Genomic DNA, 20,526 nt, shown 5'->3' with positions numbered 1-20,526 from the left:
TATTTTTAAGAAAAATAAATATCCCGCAGTCTATTTAACTAAGATAAGATTTAGATTTTTTTACAGATACCATTAATCAATAAATAATACGTGTAGTGTCATAATTTTCATTTTTACAGATGAAGCGTTGTGTAGCCATATCAGAAGCGTTTGTTATATGGCAGAAACATTAACACCCTATACAATAAGACAAGGTATTCCTTGTTCAAGAAGATGTTCTTTAGGTGAAAGAACAAGACCGTTTTTTGATAGACTTGCACCGGCAGTAGCGTTGGGACATAATACACCTAATAGGTTAGTACAATTTATTATTTAATATTATTTTTTGTAAAAATTATTAATATCCCTTATCGAGCGGATACATCCAATATAATGCATTATTTTCAACAGAAAGAGGAGTACATTGGCATTTTGTTTTCCAGTATTCGTTTTTCTAATAGCTGTGGCAGATACAAAATATCTGAAAGCAAGACTAAAAAGAGCTACTTTCTCTGAGAATAATAATCCGTTTTGGCATATCTGTATTTCGATGAGCTTGCTGCTAAACAGTACATTTCGCTCAAGAAAAAAGAAAAAAACAGAAAATCAATTCAGTCTGTTATATGAAGTATATGTGCCTGGTGTATGATGTTTATTATTCTTGGGGAACGGTGTACTACCCCAAAAAATGGTAGGAGTTTAATATTAGTTCCTTTGCAACCGTTACGATTGAGTTATATATCATTAATTTAAATGAAAAGTTCCGTATATATAATGAATTAATTTATTTTAATATTATTAGAAAATAAACATGACTTCAACATGGAGTTTCTACGATCAATAATTCTAAATGATATTCGCTTATTCTAAGTACGATTAACTCTAAATTTCTTTTTAACGCTTGTTAATGAATTAAACAGGACCTAATATTAGGCCCCGTAAAGAATAGAGACCAACTTAGAAGCAACTTTAAACTTAGAAGCAACAATGAAATTTATTAAATTTCAAAAAAAATTACGAGTACAATGTAAAAGCGAAAATTTACGTTCATTATCAGAATACGTAAAAACAGGTTAACAAATCAAATCTTTTGATTTCTTTTAAAAAAGTAAAACAGAAAAGATTTTAAAAAATAGAATACTTTAATAATATATTTTAATATTAACATATTGTTATATTTTAAAAATAGAACATGCGAATTAAAAGGTACTGGGATGTTAGAAAACAGCAAACATGAAAGAATTGAAAATTCAAACGTAGTTCTAAAGGGGCCAAAATTGAAAAAAAAAAAAATTATATCAACCGTTTTCGAGAAATTTAGCTTGAAAGTTTTACTTTTTTTAAATTCATTTACGATATTAACCTAATTTTCCTGATACGGAGAAAGATGTATTCTAAAAACAATAATATTAAAATATTGTAAAAATTTTACAAAAGATTTTTATGAAATTTACTGTAGTTTTATTAAATAATTTAGAACACACATCATACAAAGATAAAACTGTTTCTATCTGTACCGGTGATATATTATTGCTTTTTAAATACAATAAAATAGTCTATTAATAAACACGTTTTTAAATAATACTTTTTTTAAAACCGAGTCTTTTTTTGTAACCACTACTTCGAGAAACTGTGTTTGGATCAAGTTAACTCAAAACTGATAAAAAATAACAGCTTTATTTTGATAAAGATAAAGTAATTTTGTTAACAAATTATTCGGAATGATTTTAGAATATAAAATAAAGAAATGAAGTTGAGAAAAGTAAGATTAATTACTGAAATAAATATCTTAAACCGAAATGAGAGGAATAAATAGATAAATGAAATTAATAAAATAAACGATTAATGAAACGAAAAATGAACTTTACGATAAGATATATTTCTAGATAATAATTTTTTTTCGATTATTAAATAATTAAAAAACAACTTTAGAGTTAAAGGTATCAATCAACTGCATTTTTTTTTTTTGTCTTCAGTCATTTGACTGGTTTGATGCAGCTCTCCAAGATTCCCTATCTAGTGCTAGTCGTTTCATTTCAGTATACCCTCTACATCCTACATCCCTAACAATTTGTTTTACATATTCCAAACGTGGCCTGCCTACACAATTTTTCCCTTCTACCTGTCCTTCCAAAATTAAAGCGACTATTCCAGGATGCCTTAGTATGTGGCCTATAAGTCTGTCTCTTCTTTTAACTATATTTTTCCCAATGCTTCTTTCTTCATCTATTTGCCGCAACATCTCCTCATTTGTCACTTTATCCACCCATCTGATTTTTAACATTCTCCTATAGCACCAAATTTCAAAAGCTTCTAACCTTTTCTTCTCTCAACTGCATTATTAATTAAAAAAAAAAAAAAAAAAAAAAAAAAATAATCAAAAAAAATGCAGTCTCTGTTGATTGATATATATTTATTAATTTATCTATATAGTTTTTTATGCTTACAATTATAATTTTATTATTACATACGTTTAAAACACCAGAAATAAATAGGTCAAAGGATAACTGGTTTACCAATAATGTATAAAATCTATTATAATAGATTTACTAAAAACAAAGGTTGGACGTGCAACTAATATATACTAAAAATTATTCACCCTAATGGATATTCTTTTATGAATAAATATTTTGTAAAACCGCAATTTTATTAATATATTTAAATTTTCTTTTCCTTTGTAATAATACTAGATTAATAAAAAAATAAACCAAATGCGTTTTACTATTCTAAATTATAAAAATAAAAAGGACTTCGCAATTTTAAAAGCATAGAAAAATTTATTTACAAACCTTAAAAATTCGGTTGAGGTCTCATTACAAAACTAACACATCAAATTATAACTCGCGTTAAGATCACTCACGTAATTTTTTAGTATCGAATCCGGTTATAAGCGCTGTCATCAATGTTGGTAAAAACGGATACATTTAGTGGTGCGGAACGTGTTCGCCGTGTTTAGTTTCACGATTTTCAGTCAGAAACTGCATTTCAACGTAATTTTCATAGAGTAGGCATACAATTTATTCTTGACACCAAACCTTCGTTGAAACAGGTTTTTCTGCCCTAAGCAAACAAAGCTGTACGGCCAATTCTTCTTCCAGGAGGCGACCGTAAACGGGATAGTTTATCTTGACGTGCTTTAAAATTGTCTAATTCCTCAGTTAGACGATGACCAAGTTGGATGAAGTTACAATCAGCAAGAAAGGGCACGCCCTCGCTACAACCGCTAGATTTTTTCTTGTGTGGGTTTCATTAAAAGTCGGGTTTATGTACCACCATTGCCTGCTGATTTTGTTCAGCTAAGACTTCGTAACGCACGACTTGCTGGATACAGTCTGGAATGAAATCATTTTCAGGTAGGATGATGTCGCATTAAAAATGGAAGCAATATCGAACCACCCATAAAGTTTGTTGGGTGACAAACTTTATGTGTTTTTGTACGAAATAAAATCTCAATCGAAGCTATTTCAATTAATTTTTATATTTTTTTTAAAATTGTGAAATCCTTTTTGAATCACCCGCTATTTACTTATTCAGCGTTAAAAAAATTATTAGTATGTATGACGACATAATTCTAGAACAATAAAAATAATTTAAACTGTGCAATAAATACAGTGTTTCAAGAAAAAACCCAGAATTTCAGGACATGTTCTACATGTGAAAATAAAGGTTAAAGTTCATATATACATGGCTTCATTTTCTAGTAATAGCTTACGTATCTTTTCCACTATAAGACAGCACGCTTAATAACCAAAATATTTATGTTAATCGAGATTAGCGAGCGAAACGAGCGTAGGTTGTGTTTAGTGATAGTTACGTAGCTAGGATTTTGTTTGGGGGGAGTGGCTAAGGGGGCTGATGATGGTGATAAAATAATGAAAATCATTTTATAAACGGCTTTTAATACTTTACTGCATTTGAAAAATACAATACATATGATTATATTTAATACATCATTTACTGAAAATAAGAAATCATAAATAAGAATCATAATGTTAGTATAATTTATCTCTGTGAACTGACAAGGAACTAACAAAATTAATCTTCCATCTCCCGATTTGTCACACGCAATCGTTTTGACATTCTTCATTGTGAAGAACGAGCGTTCATTACTGCATGATACCGGTAGAGTCACTAAAACTTGTAAGAGATAATGGATATTCGACAAATAACCCAACCTTTTTTCTGTTTAGCCACCGAGAACTACCGTTCAGAGGATGAATGAGGATGATATGTATGACTATAAATAAAGTGTAGTTTTACACAGTCTCAGTTCGACCATTCCCGAGGTGTGGTTAATTGAAACCCAACCACCAAAGAACACCGGTGTCCACGATCTAGTATTCAAATCCGTATAAACGTAAGTGCATTTATTAGGACTTCAACGCTGAAACTCTAGACTTCCAAATCTGCTAATTTGGGAAGGCGCGTTCACCGCTAGACCAATCCGGTGGGTTTGGGTAAATAACCTTTCTTTTTTTCCTGTTTAGCCTCCGGTAACTACCGTTTAGATAATTCTTCAGAGGATGATATGTATGAGTGTAAATGAAGTGTAGTCTTGTACATTCTCAGTTCGACCAATCCTGAGATGTGTGGTTAATTGAAATCCAACCACCAAAGAACACCGGTATCCACGATCTAGCATTCAAATCCATGTAAAAATAACTGGTTTTACTAGGACTTGAACGCTGGAACTCTCGGCTTCCAAATCAGCTGATTTGGGAGTTCACCACTAGACCAACCCGGTGGGTTGGGTAAATAACCTAACCTTGGGCCGGTCCGACTGGTTGGTATTGCGCCACCCAAGGGAGTGCCTGTTGTACTCAAATGGGCCTTCCCACCTACCGGCTGTATGTCCGGCATGGCAGGTCGGCCCACCGGTCAGTTCTTTTGAGTCTATTGATATGCCCATCTATATATATCGCCACGCCATACTATGATTGTCTTGACGTGACGATTGGGTCTTTTCTTTGATGCTTCCTATCAAGAAAAACCTTGGAGTCCCCAGTGGCTCATCGAAACTGGCACACCTCATCACTGGGGCTATTCGCCCTTCCCTATACTAAGATCAGAACCCCAATCTCCTCTCGTCCTCATTTTTCTGCATTAATATTTTCTTAATAGCTGAATCAACCCTCTTCCAGGCATCTTCACTCTGCAACTCTGCAACATGTGATTAATTAATCTGCCGTTACCATCAGATGATAGATCGATGTCTACTAATTCTTCTCTCCATTTATGGCAGTCACTAAATGTGTGCTCAACATCATCTTCGCGATCGCAATATATACATTCCATCGCGATGCTCTTCTACAGATTCTGTGCAAGTAAAAATTAAAGTTGCCATGCCCTGTAAAGTATTGTGACAGGTGAAAATTCACTTCCCCATGCTTCCTATATATCCAGCTTTTAATATCGGGGATGAGTCCCCGATACCTCCAGGCCATTCTCATTCCACCTGTCCTGCCACTTTGCCATTAGCCGCTGCCTTGATTTATTTATCTTGTTAAGCACCCCAAGGCAACCAGCCTCCGCCTGTTAAGACATAGGATGGTCGCCTTGCAGTGCCGTGGCAGCAGTCTCTGCCCACCCTTACTGCCTCCTTGCGGAGGATCTCCCGCCGGGGTCCCCAAAGCCTCTTCGGGGTGAGCCAACCACCTCATTCGGGCAGCTAACCCCCCCCCCCCCTTCAATGGGGCTACCCTCCCCGTCCCTATCCTACACGTAGCCGGCACGCCTTCCGCGTACCGCTACCCCCACGCGTTCCTCTCATACCTGAGGGTCCTTAATGCCATCATCGGGGAGCCCCGACTCCATAATATGGGGCCAGAACACCCTAGGCAATAAGGCTATCTCCCTGGGCCCTAATCGTCGCCACGATTCATCCCCAGCTTCCAGAATTTTTTGAGGCTTTTTTTTTCCACAACAAGACACAACAACACAGTAGATTAACTCATATGTATGACCATACAGACAATGGGAAACTACCTTATGAAAATCCATATGCCTGTATGGGCATACTACACAAAAGATGTACAGGTAAATCAAATAAAACACAATATAAATACACAGATAATTTTATATACTGACTGCATGTCACCCTTCTCCGTCCCCGTCGTTACAGTGACAGATCCAATAAAACAAATAATACAAAATAGTCCTTTCACCCCAATCTTTAAACATTCACGCAGCATCTTGTAGCATAGTTTATTCATCCATTTATACAACAAAACATCCAATAATATCCTAAAGCTAAGTTTCCGTTGACGCCGACCAGTCGTCCTCAGAGACGCGCCCGCAGCCGAGGGGGTTCCTCGTTGGCCTTTGAGTCCAAGATGGCGTGAGCCAGGCCTACCATCTCCTGCCAATGTTCACTGGTCCTGACCATCCGCCCGATGACATCGTCGGGTGAGAACGCCGTCACACGCCTCCTTTCGGCGTCCCACCGGACTGCCTTGATTAACCTAACGTAACCTACGCTCGCTAACCTCGTCTAATTAACGTTAGATGTACGAATTACATACAACTTATTAATAACAAAAGAGATAATTAAACTAAATTCGCAACTCTTTTCATTACTAGAGAAAGTTGAATCCGGACAGTGCTACAGTGGAAAAGATCCTAGGTTGCGATAAACCTTACGTTGATTTTTGTTCTAAGGTAAAATGAAGTACACTGAAATTTTTGGAGCTTTAATTAAGGGATAGATTTAATAATATTACATGATTTTTGACCAGTAATACTGAATAAAATAGATTCCAGAAATGTATCTACAACTTTTAAAATTAAATAATAATGTCGAAAAAACACAATATTTTAGATTTGATACACAATAACTTATTTAAATTCCAGTAGATAAAACAATTTTTCTACAAAATTTATAGAAAATCCAAATTTAAGAATAACTATGTAAGTAAACATGAAAAAGAGTAAAACACGTGATTATTAAAAATGAAACACCAAAACACGACAGAAAAATATTATATTAAAATTTTAATTCAAACATAAATCATTTCAATATTGGAATAAACATGGAAACAAAATGAATTATTCATAAAAAGTAAATAAAAAATGATTACAATTATTAACTATTCTCATTCAAAATATTCCGAACGATTTAAAATACCTTAGGTAAGACCAAATGCATCAGGACTGTTTCGTGTAATTCAAGTTAGTCAGAAATTCTTATCACCAATTCTAATTTTCTTTTCATTTTATCTTGGAGCAGAAATGAGAGCAAAATTTTTCGCAAGCGAAATCAAAACGGATTTCTGGACCTATATTTATAAGAATATGTTTCTATTTTAAAGTGGGTGAAAAAAATACCACAGTATATTTTGATTGAATTCAATTTTACTTCGAAATTCGAAAAATTGTATTAAATTGAATTCTCTAATCTCCGTATGTATTGAACCTATTATCACGGCAATTTATAATACTTCAATTGAATAAAACTCAAGTTTTTTTATTTAACCATTCTGTAAAATGGTAAAACAGGATTAAAGATAAATGTAATCATTCTTGTATATTTTGCGTTCCATTTTGCCTTTGAATTTACCCGTGAAAATTGCTAAAACAATTTAAACATTTATACAACTATAAAATAGAATAAATATGGTATCAATACTGGGAGATATTTGTATCCCCCAGAATTTAAATCACATTAAATAAAATTTTAAAAATTCGGTACATAAACTAACTACGAAAACTTATTTTTGAACCCCCTTTTAAACCTTAAGAAAACCTTTATACCTGAGAATGAAACTGAATAAAAGGGTTTTATAATTTCAATTTATATTGCAAAGTTTCTGGAGATATCAAAAAATTACTATTTTACGCAGAGCCATTTCACATGTTTAGCATGCAAGCCCCATCTTACAATTCCAGCAAAATTTTGGTCATCCGTTGCCGTAAGGGTTGGTCATATCAAAAATTGTTTCAGACAAAAGTTTTAGATTATGATTAAAGGATTAACGAGCACTTTAAAAAGATTCGATACTGTGCCTATTAAGGAAGGTATGATTTTTTTTTGTCTTCGAAACTCCATTTCCCCCCCTGCTGGGCCAATGGTTGGTGATATCAAAAAACTTTAATTAGATACGTTTTAGGCCCTTATCCAAAGAATAGTAGAGGAACTTTAAACGAATTCGATATTTTACTTAAAGTTATAACGATTTTTTTTTTCTCGAAAAAGCCTCCCTATTTCCAGCCCCGTACAATATTTGAAGTGCAAAAACGGATACCTCAGTTAGTAGTTTAAATACATAATTTCAAAAGGAAAATTTTAAGTAATATAATAATAATTTTATTATTATTTATGTATTAAATATATATATTTCTATTGTATGTTTTCAGTGCTAGCGGAACATATTGTGTATTTAATACTGACGCACCGTATTGCCCAACTCCTCGTCATCCTATTGGTAACGTACTGTGTTGCGTCCCACCAAAAACACTAATCAACGAAATTAGATAAACTTTTATCGAAGACAAATCATTAAGGAAAAATGTAAAATAAAATTTATTTTAGTTGTACGTATAACTTATTCATTTGAAATATTTTAATACGATCAACCAATTATACAATATTAAATTATAAATTTAAGAAAGAATATTATCACTGAACAAATAATATTTTATCTACGTTCGTAATTCATATTTGTTACAATAAATTAAATTAGGTAATAAGTTATAATTTATTATGTTTTGAAGTAATAGATTTTTAAGTAGTTTTATGTTTAATAGTCACTGATAAATAGCGTAGAAATACCAGTTGTGTATCTTAAATTAGTCTTTAATTAAATTTAACCTAATAAAAAATAGTTATTTAAAAGATTTATTTCATTACTATCCTTATTTAATAAAAACACTAAAATTTAGTTTAAAATAAATAAACGGAAAAGAAAAAAAATTTAATGAATAAAATTTTGGTAAATATAATTTAATTGCAATAGCTCTACTTATTAACATACGGAATAGTACATAAGGACTTTTCTTTTATAGAAACTGGCATCTGTTAAAAGTGTTACGTTTACATTTATCTATAAACGTTTTAGGTTGAACTAACTCTCTTAATCAACCTTGACTTCCAACTCTACTCGATAAGGTTAATCCAAAAACTCAATAAGGTTAATTATTAAAAGAAAATTGGATTAGAGATGAAGAAATTTTGAAAAATAGGAATTTACTGAAATAATTTAAATCGTATAAATATTTATACGTTTTATTAAATCTCAGACAGGTTTCACGAAAATAATGTCACAAGTAGGTTTCTAAATATAAAAGTATATCAATCAAAAATATCACGATTTCAAGCAAATATATTTCACAATAGAAACGTGAAACTATTACAAGACATGTTACATACCATTAAGTAACGTTTAAAAATTTCGCTTGCCAAGTTATAAACGTTCTATGCGCTGCACGAATAACATCAAGACCTATCTGAATTCTTCCGAAAAGCGTTAAAAAAGGCTTCTGTTACAGAAATTACTGCATCAGTTGCATGTAGTTTTCAGCTCAACCAAATCAGCAGGTACCGGTGACATTTTAACACTGTTTGAATGCCATCTTGTTCAGGAATCTCGGGGGCAAAGAGACACGCTAGGTGGAACGATTCTTCTACTGGTCGATACACGCGCGGTATTTTTCCAAATGTTAGGGAGTTGCGAGCAATTACCTGGGTTTCTCCCAATCGGCATATTTACTCAATTTCTTTCGGAATATGGTGCTTTTACGGATAGTTCGGATAGGTTCAGGTCGGTTGAATCCGCTTGTGTCCGGATTGTAGAGTCGATGACACGGTGGACCGTGTTCTGTATGTCTGTCCCCGGTACGAAGGTGAGCGTACTGAGCGAGTAAGGAAACTTGAGAGAGTAAGCTCCTTCTTTGATCTGCGAATCAACTGAAGGACTCGCAGAGACTGGGCGATTGTTACTGGCTTCCTTCGATTAGTAGTAGAGTAGCAACCTGGGTGGCAAGGGTCCGTCTAGACATTTTGATTGGCCGAAGGTAGACGCTTTGGCAGCGAGCCACGGTTAGTTAGACAAGAGGTATTATAATTGCAAAAGCTGTCGGCGGAACAGCGACTGCGCTGCCGATGGGCATGGGATACATGCAGCCGTGAGGTGTAGCGGCATCTTGCCGATGGTTTATGAGGTGAATGTCACGCGGGACTCTGCGAAGGAACCGAGTGAGAGTAGGAGACCTGTCCGCCTCTCCCTTGTGGACCAGACCGGAGTCCATAATTTAATTTAACCTAAGTCTGGGGTTTGAACTAAAGTTGAGTTCAGTAAGGGAAACTAGTACTAAATTTCGTTGTTGCGATCAACATCTTTGGTGGTATGTTGGGTTTAATTTCCCTCGATTTACAAGACATTAACAAAATCGGCTCATAATAAGTAGAACTAGGCGCGGGGTTCGTGCTTCCGCGAACTCGGTTGGCCAGTTCGGACGAGGCCTACAACGAAGGCAAAAGTCGAGTTAATAAATCACCGATGCAAATGTCTAATGTCTACCGATGCAGTGGCATCCCAACGAGGCCTGACTTATTACTATGAGATGTAAGAAAGCGATAGACGATTCCCGTTAAAGCCCAACAGGGCTAGGATTGGGGGGGGGGGGGCGACCGGAACTTCACTAGCTCTTCCCCTACGGGATTGGGGCCAAGAGTAAAATAGTACCAACGGCTCCCGTCCGCCCTGTCCGACGTTGAGAAAAACGTTTATTTAGAAACCGAAAAACTGGTTTTCCAGATGTGTGGCAGGCCTAATCTCGCTGAAAAATGAATTCTTCAGACTTCATTTAGTTGAAGAAAAAGCCAGTCCTGCAGCATCTTAAGAATGCAAGGAAGGAAATGTTGTGGGTGAATATGCTCTGGGCAAAAGAAATGAAAGTGGGGGCCGACTTATTGAGTTTTGCACGAAGTATAATTTAATAATTGTCAACACCCAGTTTAGAAATCATAATAGAAGAATATATACACCTGGAAAAAGCTTGGTGATACTGCAAGGTATCAGAATATATTATCGTTAAACAATGATTTAGAAATCTTAGGATATGCAAAGCATATCCTGGAGCAGACATCGATAGCAATCATAACTTTGTGACAATGAAATTTAGATTGCGGTTTAAAAACCTGAAGAACAGGGGTCAGATGAATCGATGGAATTTACAAAAGCTTGAGGAAGAGGAGGCGAAGATTTTTGAGAAGGACATCATAAGAGGTCTGAATAAAAACGATTAGGTAGAAAATATAGAAGAATGTTAAAAAGGAAATTCTTTAATCAACAGAAACAAACTTAGGTTCAACAAAGAGAACGGTAGAAAACCTTGGATGTCAGAGGACATATTGCAGTTGACGGATGAACGTAGAAAGTATAAGAATGCTAGTGATGAAGGAACTATTGACGATTAACAAATACTATAAACAGGAAAGTGCAAATTAGCGAAAGAAGAGTGGATTAAAGAAAAGTGTTCAGTAGTGGAAAGAAAAATGATCATTGGTAAAATACACAGAGAATAGAAGGGAAAGTTAAGGAGAATTTTGTTATATATAAATTAAAGTCTAATAATGTTTATTAGAAGAGGAAGTAGTAGTAGAAGTAGAAGGGATGAAAAGGGAGATACAATACTGAGATCTGAATTTAAAAGAGCATTAAAAGATTTGAATGGCAGAAAGGCTCCTGAATTAGAAGGAATACCTGCAGAATTAATCTAAACTAGAATTCTGTTATTAAAAAAAAATTTACATTAAAGAGTAAAGTTTAAATAACTAATTTGTAAAATACTATGCCTTTTGATGATTATGTAAATCATTCACTCTAAAACTATTAATACATTTTACTTTTGATCCTTTCTTCAGCACAGTATTTCTATATATCCCTGACATTTCAGTTTTTTTTTTGTTTTCAAGAAAGTACAATATTATTTATATAACTTTTTCTTCTCAGTGTTCTTCTAAACCGTTACCTTAATTCCTTAAAAACTACAATTTAGATCACACACAGAAATAGCACATTTGATTGTGTAAAGGTAGGTGAGGTAAACGGTACTTGTTTTATTATTTCTATTTGCACATATAAACTCCAGAACAGGAATATAGAAAGCATCGTAAAGAAGCAATTAAAAAAAACTATCGACATAGGGTCAGCTACTACACAAACTTCAATTTAAAATGAAAATATTAAACCAAAAATTTTAAATGAATAATTCATTGAAGCTGTTACTTTCCTGGCAACATGTTCATATCTTCATGCTGGAAGAATGAAAGTAAGGTAATCTTTGGAGAATTAACTACTTCTTATGTACATTCTTTTAATGTAATCATAATTTTTGTAATATTATTCAAATTTATATTTTACTCTTTACATTTTAATGCTTTTTAATAATACACTACACATTTGGAAAGTCGCTGTACAGTACACTTTAGAATTATGTGGTGCATTCTGTTCTGTCAGCATTAGGATGGTACCCTGTTGGGTCCTTGCTGCTGCACATAAAGCTGAAACTTACAGACCACGTGAAAGGACTAAATTATTGTTAATGGTTTAAACGTTTTATTGACTAAACATCCATAAGTATCCTTGACATTACATTTTTACATATGAAGCGTGGTTTTCATCTGGTAGGGTGTTTTAATTCACAAAATATACCACTGGTCGATAACTAACCCTCATGAATTACACAAAGAAAAAATTGGGATCTGGATCAGGGCGAGTAGAACACGCACAGTGGATCCAATCTTTTTTTAATAATACAGTTAATAGTATTGCTTTTATGCTGTTTTAACAAAATCTGGACCAGGTTTAAATGACCTTCATTTACCTTAGTTCCTGGGCATTTAAACCAATTGTTAAATTTTTACATGCATTTAGAAAAAAAATAAATCATATATTCACTCACCACTGTTTAAATTCCACAAAACTTGCAAATCATGAGGGGAGGTTCTAGTTCTGCTTCAAGGTGTGGTACCTCTGAAAGCAGCTTCCTTTATCAAGTGGTACCTGGCAAAACTTACAAATGTACCTTGTTTCTTTTCTAAGTTTTTTGTAGCACACACTACATGTTCTTGTATATATTTTCCCTCCAGAACTAACGATAACATCAAGAGCATATTTCATCATGTCACCACTAAGTCTAAATGGGGCACATTTGGTTGAAAAGACCAGAATTTATTAAGAAGAGTAATATTACAAGTATTGATCGGCACAAACTACACCTTTCATATGGATATATTCTAACATGCATACAGACTTGAATATTTAGTTTCCGGTTTTTCTGTCCCTTTTACAAATTGTTTGCTGTTGACTACCATGGATTGTTGAAATCTCTCTTTTAACTTTCCACTCAACAAGTAGCACATCACCCTTACGGACAAATGTGATTCCCTTTTTTCAAGTTTTTCAATTTAGCTTTCAATGTGCACGGTAAACCTCTAATTAGGCCTTATTATTCCACAAATTCTGATTTTATTTTTTAATAACCTTTCAGCAATTGAAACACTACTGTAATAGTTATCTTGGTATACGTGATGCCTTAAACCAAGATTACAATCAAGGATGAAAGAATAGTTTCTTCCAATCTTTTACCCTTCCTAGTGTACAATTCCATGTTACAAACATAACCTGTGTCACCTTCACATACCATTCTGACTAACCAATATTTTATAATTTTAGCAGGATTGTATGTTCGAAACTGCAGTCTACCCTCCTGAGGATGGATTACTTCATCTAAAGTCAAAGCTCTAGTTCTGAATCTATCCAGAAGATATGAATTAACAAGTGCAATTTTGTACAACCTGTCTGTTATTTCTTGCCCCAAAACTGCAAAAAATGTCAAATTTGTTCAAACTTACCTCTGCTCATAATTTTAGAGAAAAAAATGGTGTTTCAATATAAGAGTCAGTGGACCAGTTTTCTCTAATGAGGTCTTTTAGTACTTGTTCCGTACCAAAAGAAGGCCCAAGAATGATTTCATTTACAGTCACAACTTTCTTCTTGAGAGTTTAAGGTAACTTTTTCTCTGGACATGGTGCTCTTTCGGGTGAATTTGGCTAGGATTTATTTGGTGGATTTGAGCAATGTCCGGATTGGGAAACTGATGATACAGTGGTCCATGTTCTCTATGTCTGTCCCTGATATGAGGTTGAATGTTCACGAGCTGTTAGGGAACTCCTTTCCAGATCTCCATATTAACTGGACAATCTGTGAGGAGTGGTCTGCAGTGACTGGTTTTCTTTGCGCCGTTGCAGTGTGTAGATCTACAGAGGGAGTTTAATCGATCATAGTAGGATCCCGTGGCTAGGGTTTCGGCCCAGGCATTGGTTTGGTTAGATGTAGGCGCATTGGCATTGTGCCACGAGTATATAGGTATAATTTGTGATTCGATTTGAGGCTTCCATTGGCGGGAATGGCCGCGCTGCCGGTATGATAGTCCGTGCGACTGAGAGTGGCTATGTGTGTGTGTGTATGCATGTGCATATATATAATACTCTGGTCTCTCTTCACAAACAGAGTATTTGCATTGTATAAAGTATTTTGCAGTGCTACTTTTGAGCTGGTAGTTGAGTGTGTACCTTCCCCAGTTTCACAGTCTTGCTGCCTGAGAACTATTACAACAGTTTTGCGTCTTTATTGTTTAGACGATTCATTTTCATTTCACAGGGATTCAGAGTGTTTTACCGCACGATTTGTTCAAGCACCCGCCTCATCTAGATAAAAAGAGTGGCAACAATTCCTGGTCGTAAGTCCCTGTTAAGAGCAAAGGGGTCTTTACCCTTAGTCCTGCTCAAGCTCTTTTAGAGTGGGGGCCATCATAATCTATAACTGTGTGTTGATCTTTGATTTCATGCATTTGATCCAGTAGCGGTGAAAAGGTGCAAAGAGTGACAGGAGAATACAGGTCTCCAGCTGCCCGTGGCTTGCTGCGGGTAGTCGTCATGCTTGTGCCCAACATTTCTGAAGGAATGTAGTGAGCATTTTTTTCGTATACTGTTAGGTCAAGGGATTTCCAACCATTACCGGTTTTAGAGAGGTAGGTAAAATGCCGGAAGAGGAGGCCGGAGCTTTTTCCTTCGACCACCCGTGAGGGTATAAACCCAATCATTGAAGAGTTTTCACAAGCCAGGGGCAGGCCTGAAAGCTCTATCCCATTGTCCCATGATGTTTTGGAGGAAATATATGGCTTGTTTTCCTATTTAGCAAACCCCAAGAGTACCAGTGCAGTTAACAAGGGGAGATTACTACCTCGTCTAGAATCTTGCAAGTATGCTTGCAAGAATCTTCTTCCAAGTAGCTTTCACAGCTCTCGTGGATTGTTTTAGAAATCTTGCCTCAAATCCTAACGAAGTAATTGTAGTTCAGAAACCAAGCCTGGCCCCGATGCAGCTGCATAGGTATGCTAAGGTGATTAGACACAGACGTGAAACCAGCCAGTCCTTTAAGAAACCTGAGGTTGTGTTTGTCAACAGAGCGGAGGGCTCGACTGTGTCCAGCAGTCAGCTGAAGAAATACCTCCAGGTTGACCTTCGGGGTGACCGGAAAGGTCTTAAATCAGAAACATCAAAGAGTCCAATAAGGGATTAGTTGTAGTAGCAGATGATAAGAGACCATTCAGGCAATTAAAGATTCCACTGCTGTCAAACAATTGAATGTAAAAGTAGACCCGAAGAGAATACGTAAGCCCCGCATAATAGTCTATGATATTGACCGTAACCTTACCGATGAGGATGTCCTGTCCTTCATTAGGAAGCAGAATAATGATTTGGATGAAGCCGCCTTCCGGCGGGACTGGTCTTTAAAACAGGTAAGTGTAGAGAAAATGCTAGGACCACTAACAGTGACCATACAACTCCTGAGACCCTTTGTTAACAGGACTAAACGAAAAGGGTGTACAGGGTTAAAGAATGTGTATGATAAAGCAGTGTAGCCACTACATAGAAATAAATAAAAAATTCCCTTTGTTTGGATTAATTTGCATGCTACTGTATATATTTACTTTATATTTACAAAATATATATTTATACTATTTTTACAAAAGAGGAAAATATAACAGAAGACAAACATAATTATATTTATGCCTACTGCCCCATATTATACGAGTATAAACAGTTTTTATTGAATATAATTTATACTTTTATTCAAGAAAGAGGACAAAAACACTGTGTTGGTCCACTCACTGAAACGTCATCCCACTGTCGCCACAAACAAAACTGGCTACATAAGTACAAGCATCAAAGAAAAATCTCAAAAGATATAACTACAACAAATGTAATGTAATCTGTGCAACTAGTAGTCATATACATACAACTACTGTCTCTGGAGATACCTTACTGCTGAAGTTTTGTGTAATTCCATACTTATATTTACTGTAAAAATATACTCAAATAAAAGCATCAACAACCATGAAGTAAAATAATGTTATGAACATTCAGCAGAAAAATAATCATTGTTCTTGAGAATGGTTATTCTGTTTTCTGTATTGACTTATGCCTCATGTCAAGTCATATACAACTCTTTGCTTATGAAATTCAATAAACAACATTAAAGAGCTTTGTTGGTAATCCAAAATTAGTGAAATTGCACACAGGTTTATTGAAATTTCATGATTAATGGGAATAAATTTATTCACATTTTTGGCAATCTATCTATGTTTTACACCATTCAGTTTCAAATGTGTTACTCCTTGAGATGATAAGAGCTACTTCTCGAGATGCTACAAAAAAATTTATGATGCACCACAATAAAAATTTAAAATACATTAGTAATTGAAAAAATAGAAATTGCAAAGAAAACTATTTAAGAGCAACCTTTAATATCTAATAAGTGCTAATAATTTCCCAGCATGGAGAATGTTAATAGATTCTATATTAGTACTAAATCTTTCATATCAATCAATGTTTTGTGAACACCCTTTACAAACCAGTAACTTATACTTCTGTAAGCAATAACCCTATTATTTAACCCTATTAACAAACTGAGCTCTATAATGAATTTAAATTAATGATTATAAAGATATAAAAAACAAGTTATAAAACAGATTTCTTGATATTCTCTGAAAATTATTACATAAACTCAATCTGGATGGCAGCAAAGAAGAAATAGAAACAAAAGAATGCACAAGTTGTATGACATTGTGTGTTAGCAATGGATAATAAAAGCAGATATGTAGTGTGTAAAGCCCTAGGTAAGAAGCTTGAGAGCACATTATAGTTCCAGATTCCAAAAAGTAATAGTGCCGTCCCAGAAAGGTGGCTGCTTTTGCAGTCACAATATGAAACTTAAAAGTAAATTCAACAATAGAATGAAACTGAAAAATGGCAGCAAAGTTGCAGAGGATTGTACGCTTAAATTAAATGCAATAAAGTTTCCATAAAGAAATGCAGTATTAAAAAAGAGTAATTATTAAAAAGAGTTTATGACAGAGTTGGTTAAGATGTGAATATGAGTGTTAAGAATGTTAAGATAAAAAATTACACATTTTAGAGATTCACAGGAGATGCATTATAAATTAAACCATGGGAATGCAAAAGTTATTATTTTGATAGTAACAGCAATATATAGTCACATATTGCCAAACTAATATACTACAGAATTAGGCGGTCGCCTAATAGTGTATTAGAAATGATAGGATCTACCTATTCTCATTATAACAAAATAAAATTTTAATAACATAGAACATAAACTGCTGTTGTTAAATTGATGCTTATATGAACAATGATTGACTGTTATAACAGCCAAAAACCATCCAGATCTGACCATAAAAATGAGAAATAATTAGTTATTAAGTAGTTAACAGGGTGCACGTTTAAAATCCAAAACTGAATATTTTTACTGAACTAATTTATCTATCATTATTTTTTACAAGAAAAAAGTTTCAGTAGTAATAGTTTTTATACTTATTTTCTATTGGATATTTTGTAAACTTTCATAGAGCTTTATAAAAATTATGATAAGTAGATCCTACCTATCATTTCTAAAACACTCTCAGGCAACTGCCTAATACGGTAATCAGCAGAATGGTTTATATATTGCTGATACTACCAAAATTTAATTTTAATTGTTATTATTTAAAATTTAAGACAATAATAACAATGTATTTCATATAAATTAAATGACAAAAATGTTAAAACATATTATTATATGAATAATTAAGATTTCTTTTGAAAAATGACATCACAGTTTTTTTAATCTAGGCATATCCTGATATCGAATGTAAATCTAAACCATAAATGACGTTATAAAACTGTTAATATGTAAGTCTTTTAACTTCCGAGCTTGATAATGTAAATTATACATGTGAAGAGCCGAAACATATGTCGTAGTTGGAACACAAGTTTTTTTTTTGCATCTTTTGCCAAAATATGATTTACAAACCTTGTAAGTATTTTGGTTTAAATGGAATTTCTAATTTTTTCTGTGACCACATACGAGTACATACACATGTCATCTTCTATATACATAAAGATGAATGTTTGTTTGTCCTGTATGCATTCCTATATCATTCATCTGAATGTGATGAAACTTTGCTGAGTTGTGCGTGCGCCCGCAAAAGTTTCTGAATTAGTTTAGACCCACTAGGTGGTGCTGGAGGTCGAGATATTTTGAAAAATTAAATTTATGGTCTGATTTGGCTCATATTCAGAATATACATTAGTTATGTGAAAAGAAATATTTTTACAAAAAATGGACCCGCTAGGTAGCGTTGGGGTTGAGATATTTTGAAAAATTGTATTTATGGTCCGATAAATTCTGTTATTTACATGGAAAGAAATACCGCTGCAAAAAATGGTCTCAATCACTACATGGTACTGGGGCTGAGATATTTGGAAAAAGTGCATTTATGGTTCTATTCGAATATTTACAAAACAAACAAATAAACAAACAAATATACAAACAGACTTTCTTCTTCTTTTTATATTTTTAATTATTTTTAAATTCGTCTGGAAGAACTTGCAAACAAAAAACTACCTATAAAATTGAAAAAAACCTGAAGATCTCATAGTCAAAAGAATCTAAGCTCTGACACAGTTTCTTAAGTTGGTCAGAAAAAGGACTGTGAAAAAGCGCATTGTTTGCTGTCTTAAATGATTTTATAAATGATGCAAACACAGTGGAAAAATTAGTGAAACCTACCTTAGCAGCCCTGTCTTCTGCAGGGCTGCTTTGAAGACAAAATATAGATCTCAGCTAAATATAGAAAAAGAATTCAGGGTGTCTCTAACCTTCCTTCGAAAAACTTTACTCTGCAACCAAGGGAGTCACTAATAATTATTAAACTTGTTTTTAATTTAGTATTGGTAAGTTAATTATTAAATAGATTATGCAGTACTGATACAATCCTACTTATAAGTGTATTATATCAGTCTAAATATATATTTTATTATTTATTATGTCAGAATGTATTTTGTTTGCTTTCCTTTCAGTAACTTAATACATTTTTTTAATAATATTTTCTTTTTCCACAGGTTAACAAACACTGCATTAAACTTTAATAAAATTAATTTAGTTAAGATGATTAACTTAATTAAGTAAAATTAATCTGTATAATTAAGCTTATTATTTTATTTGTTGCATTCTTTTTACATTTAATTATGTATGCATTACACATAAGACTAATTTGATTATAATGTAACAAATCTATATTTTGATCCTTTTACTATTTAATTAATTATAGATATTTTAAAAATAAATTATTTGGAATAATTTTTTTAATCTATTTACATTTAGAAATGGAATTTTTATTGACATGTAAAAAACATGAAGTACAAATGTTTTTATGAAAGAAAGAAATCACATTTTGCTAAGAGTCACGAGGAGTCATCCATACAACAAAAAGTTGGAAAACGAATTAAATTAATTCCATACATAAGTGCGTAGATATCTGGGAAATAAACCATCCATCTTCTTTATTAGTAAAAGAGAAAAGGAAAAATAGAAACAACTTTAAATCCACCAATATCATACAAACTCAATACACATAATCTTTCTATTTCACCTGGGAAATGAGTAAGAACCAATTTTTTATTTTAAACTTACCAGTTGCTTTAGACTTAATAGCTCAGTAAGAAATTATACATTTTTGATTCAAAGAAAAGAAAGGAATTTTAAAAGAGGAAAGAATTAGCCTTAAAAAACTTTGACTAATTCTTCAGACACCTTCTAAGTTCATCAGTAATTCATGCTCAATTCCATTACCGCACCTACTACTCTACTAATTCTATAAAGCAAAGCACAAAACACTTAAGTAGTGCAAAGGTAAAACATTCAATATGAAATAGTAATACATCAAATCTGCTTATCTTTAATTCTACACTTAACTGAAACTTTACACTTTACTTTTAATTTAAAGACAAAGTGGTCCCAACACTTTACATTTGAATTAAAAAATGCACATACCTGTTAAAATAATATCAATTACATGCTGTCACAGTGAACAAGGAAGGCTAACCGAAGAAGGCAATGAAACATTTAAATATATCTTAGATGTGTTTAAAGAGCGAGTCTAATTACATTCAAACCAGAAAGCAATCATTCAAATCACACTGCATCA

At 33.6% G+C, this 20,526-nt stretch overlaps 1 protein-coding gene and 1 long non-coding RNA gene across 5 annotated transcripts in view; one reads left to right on the top strand and one right to left on the bottom strand.

Annotated features, from left to right (window-relative positions):
* LOC142326541 (phospholipase A1 VesT1.02-like) overlaps positions 1-8,699 on the top strand; it is a 166,775-nt gene extending 158,076 nt beyond the window's left edge. Inside the window, exons 6-7 of one of the 3 annotated variants that reach the window (XM_075369120.1) lie at positions 120-294; positions 8,332-8,699. In XM_075369120.1, coding sequence (XP_075225235.1) covers positions 120-294; positions 8,332-8,452 — 296 coding nt within the window. In that variant the 3' untranslated portion in view covers positions 8,453-8,699. The remainder of the gene's footprint in view (positions 1-119; positions 295-8,331) is intronic. The other 2 variants (XM_075369121.1, XM_075369119.1) reach the window with 2 other exon arrangements.
* Positions 1-20,526, bottom strand: part of LOC142326544 (uncharacterized) — a 227,598-nt gene that overhangs the window by 31,461 nt on the left and 175,611 nt on the right. The gene's annotated exons all lie outside the window — the stretch shown is intronic.

This window comes from Lycorma delicatula, chromosome 6 (assembly GCF_047948215.1).
Source record: "Lycorma delicatula isolate Av1 chromosome 6, ASM4794821v1, whole genome shotgun sequence".
Classification (NCBI taxonomy): domain Eukaryota; kingdom Metazoa; phylum Arthropoda; class Insecta; order Hemiptera; family Fulgoridae; genus Lycorma; species Lycorma delicatula.
Note: the sequence above shows the minus strand (reverse complement) of the source record. Positions and strands in the feature narration are given on the sequence as shown.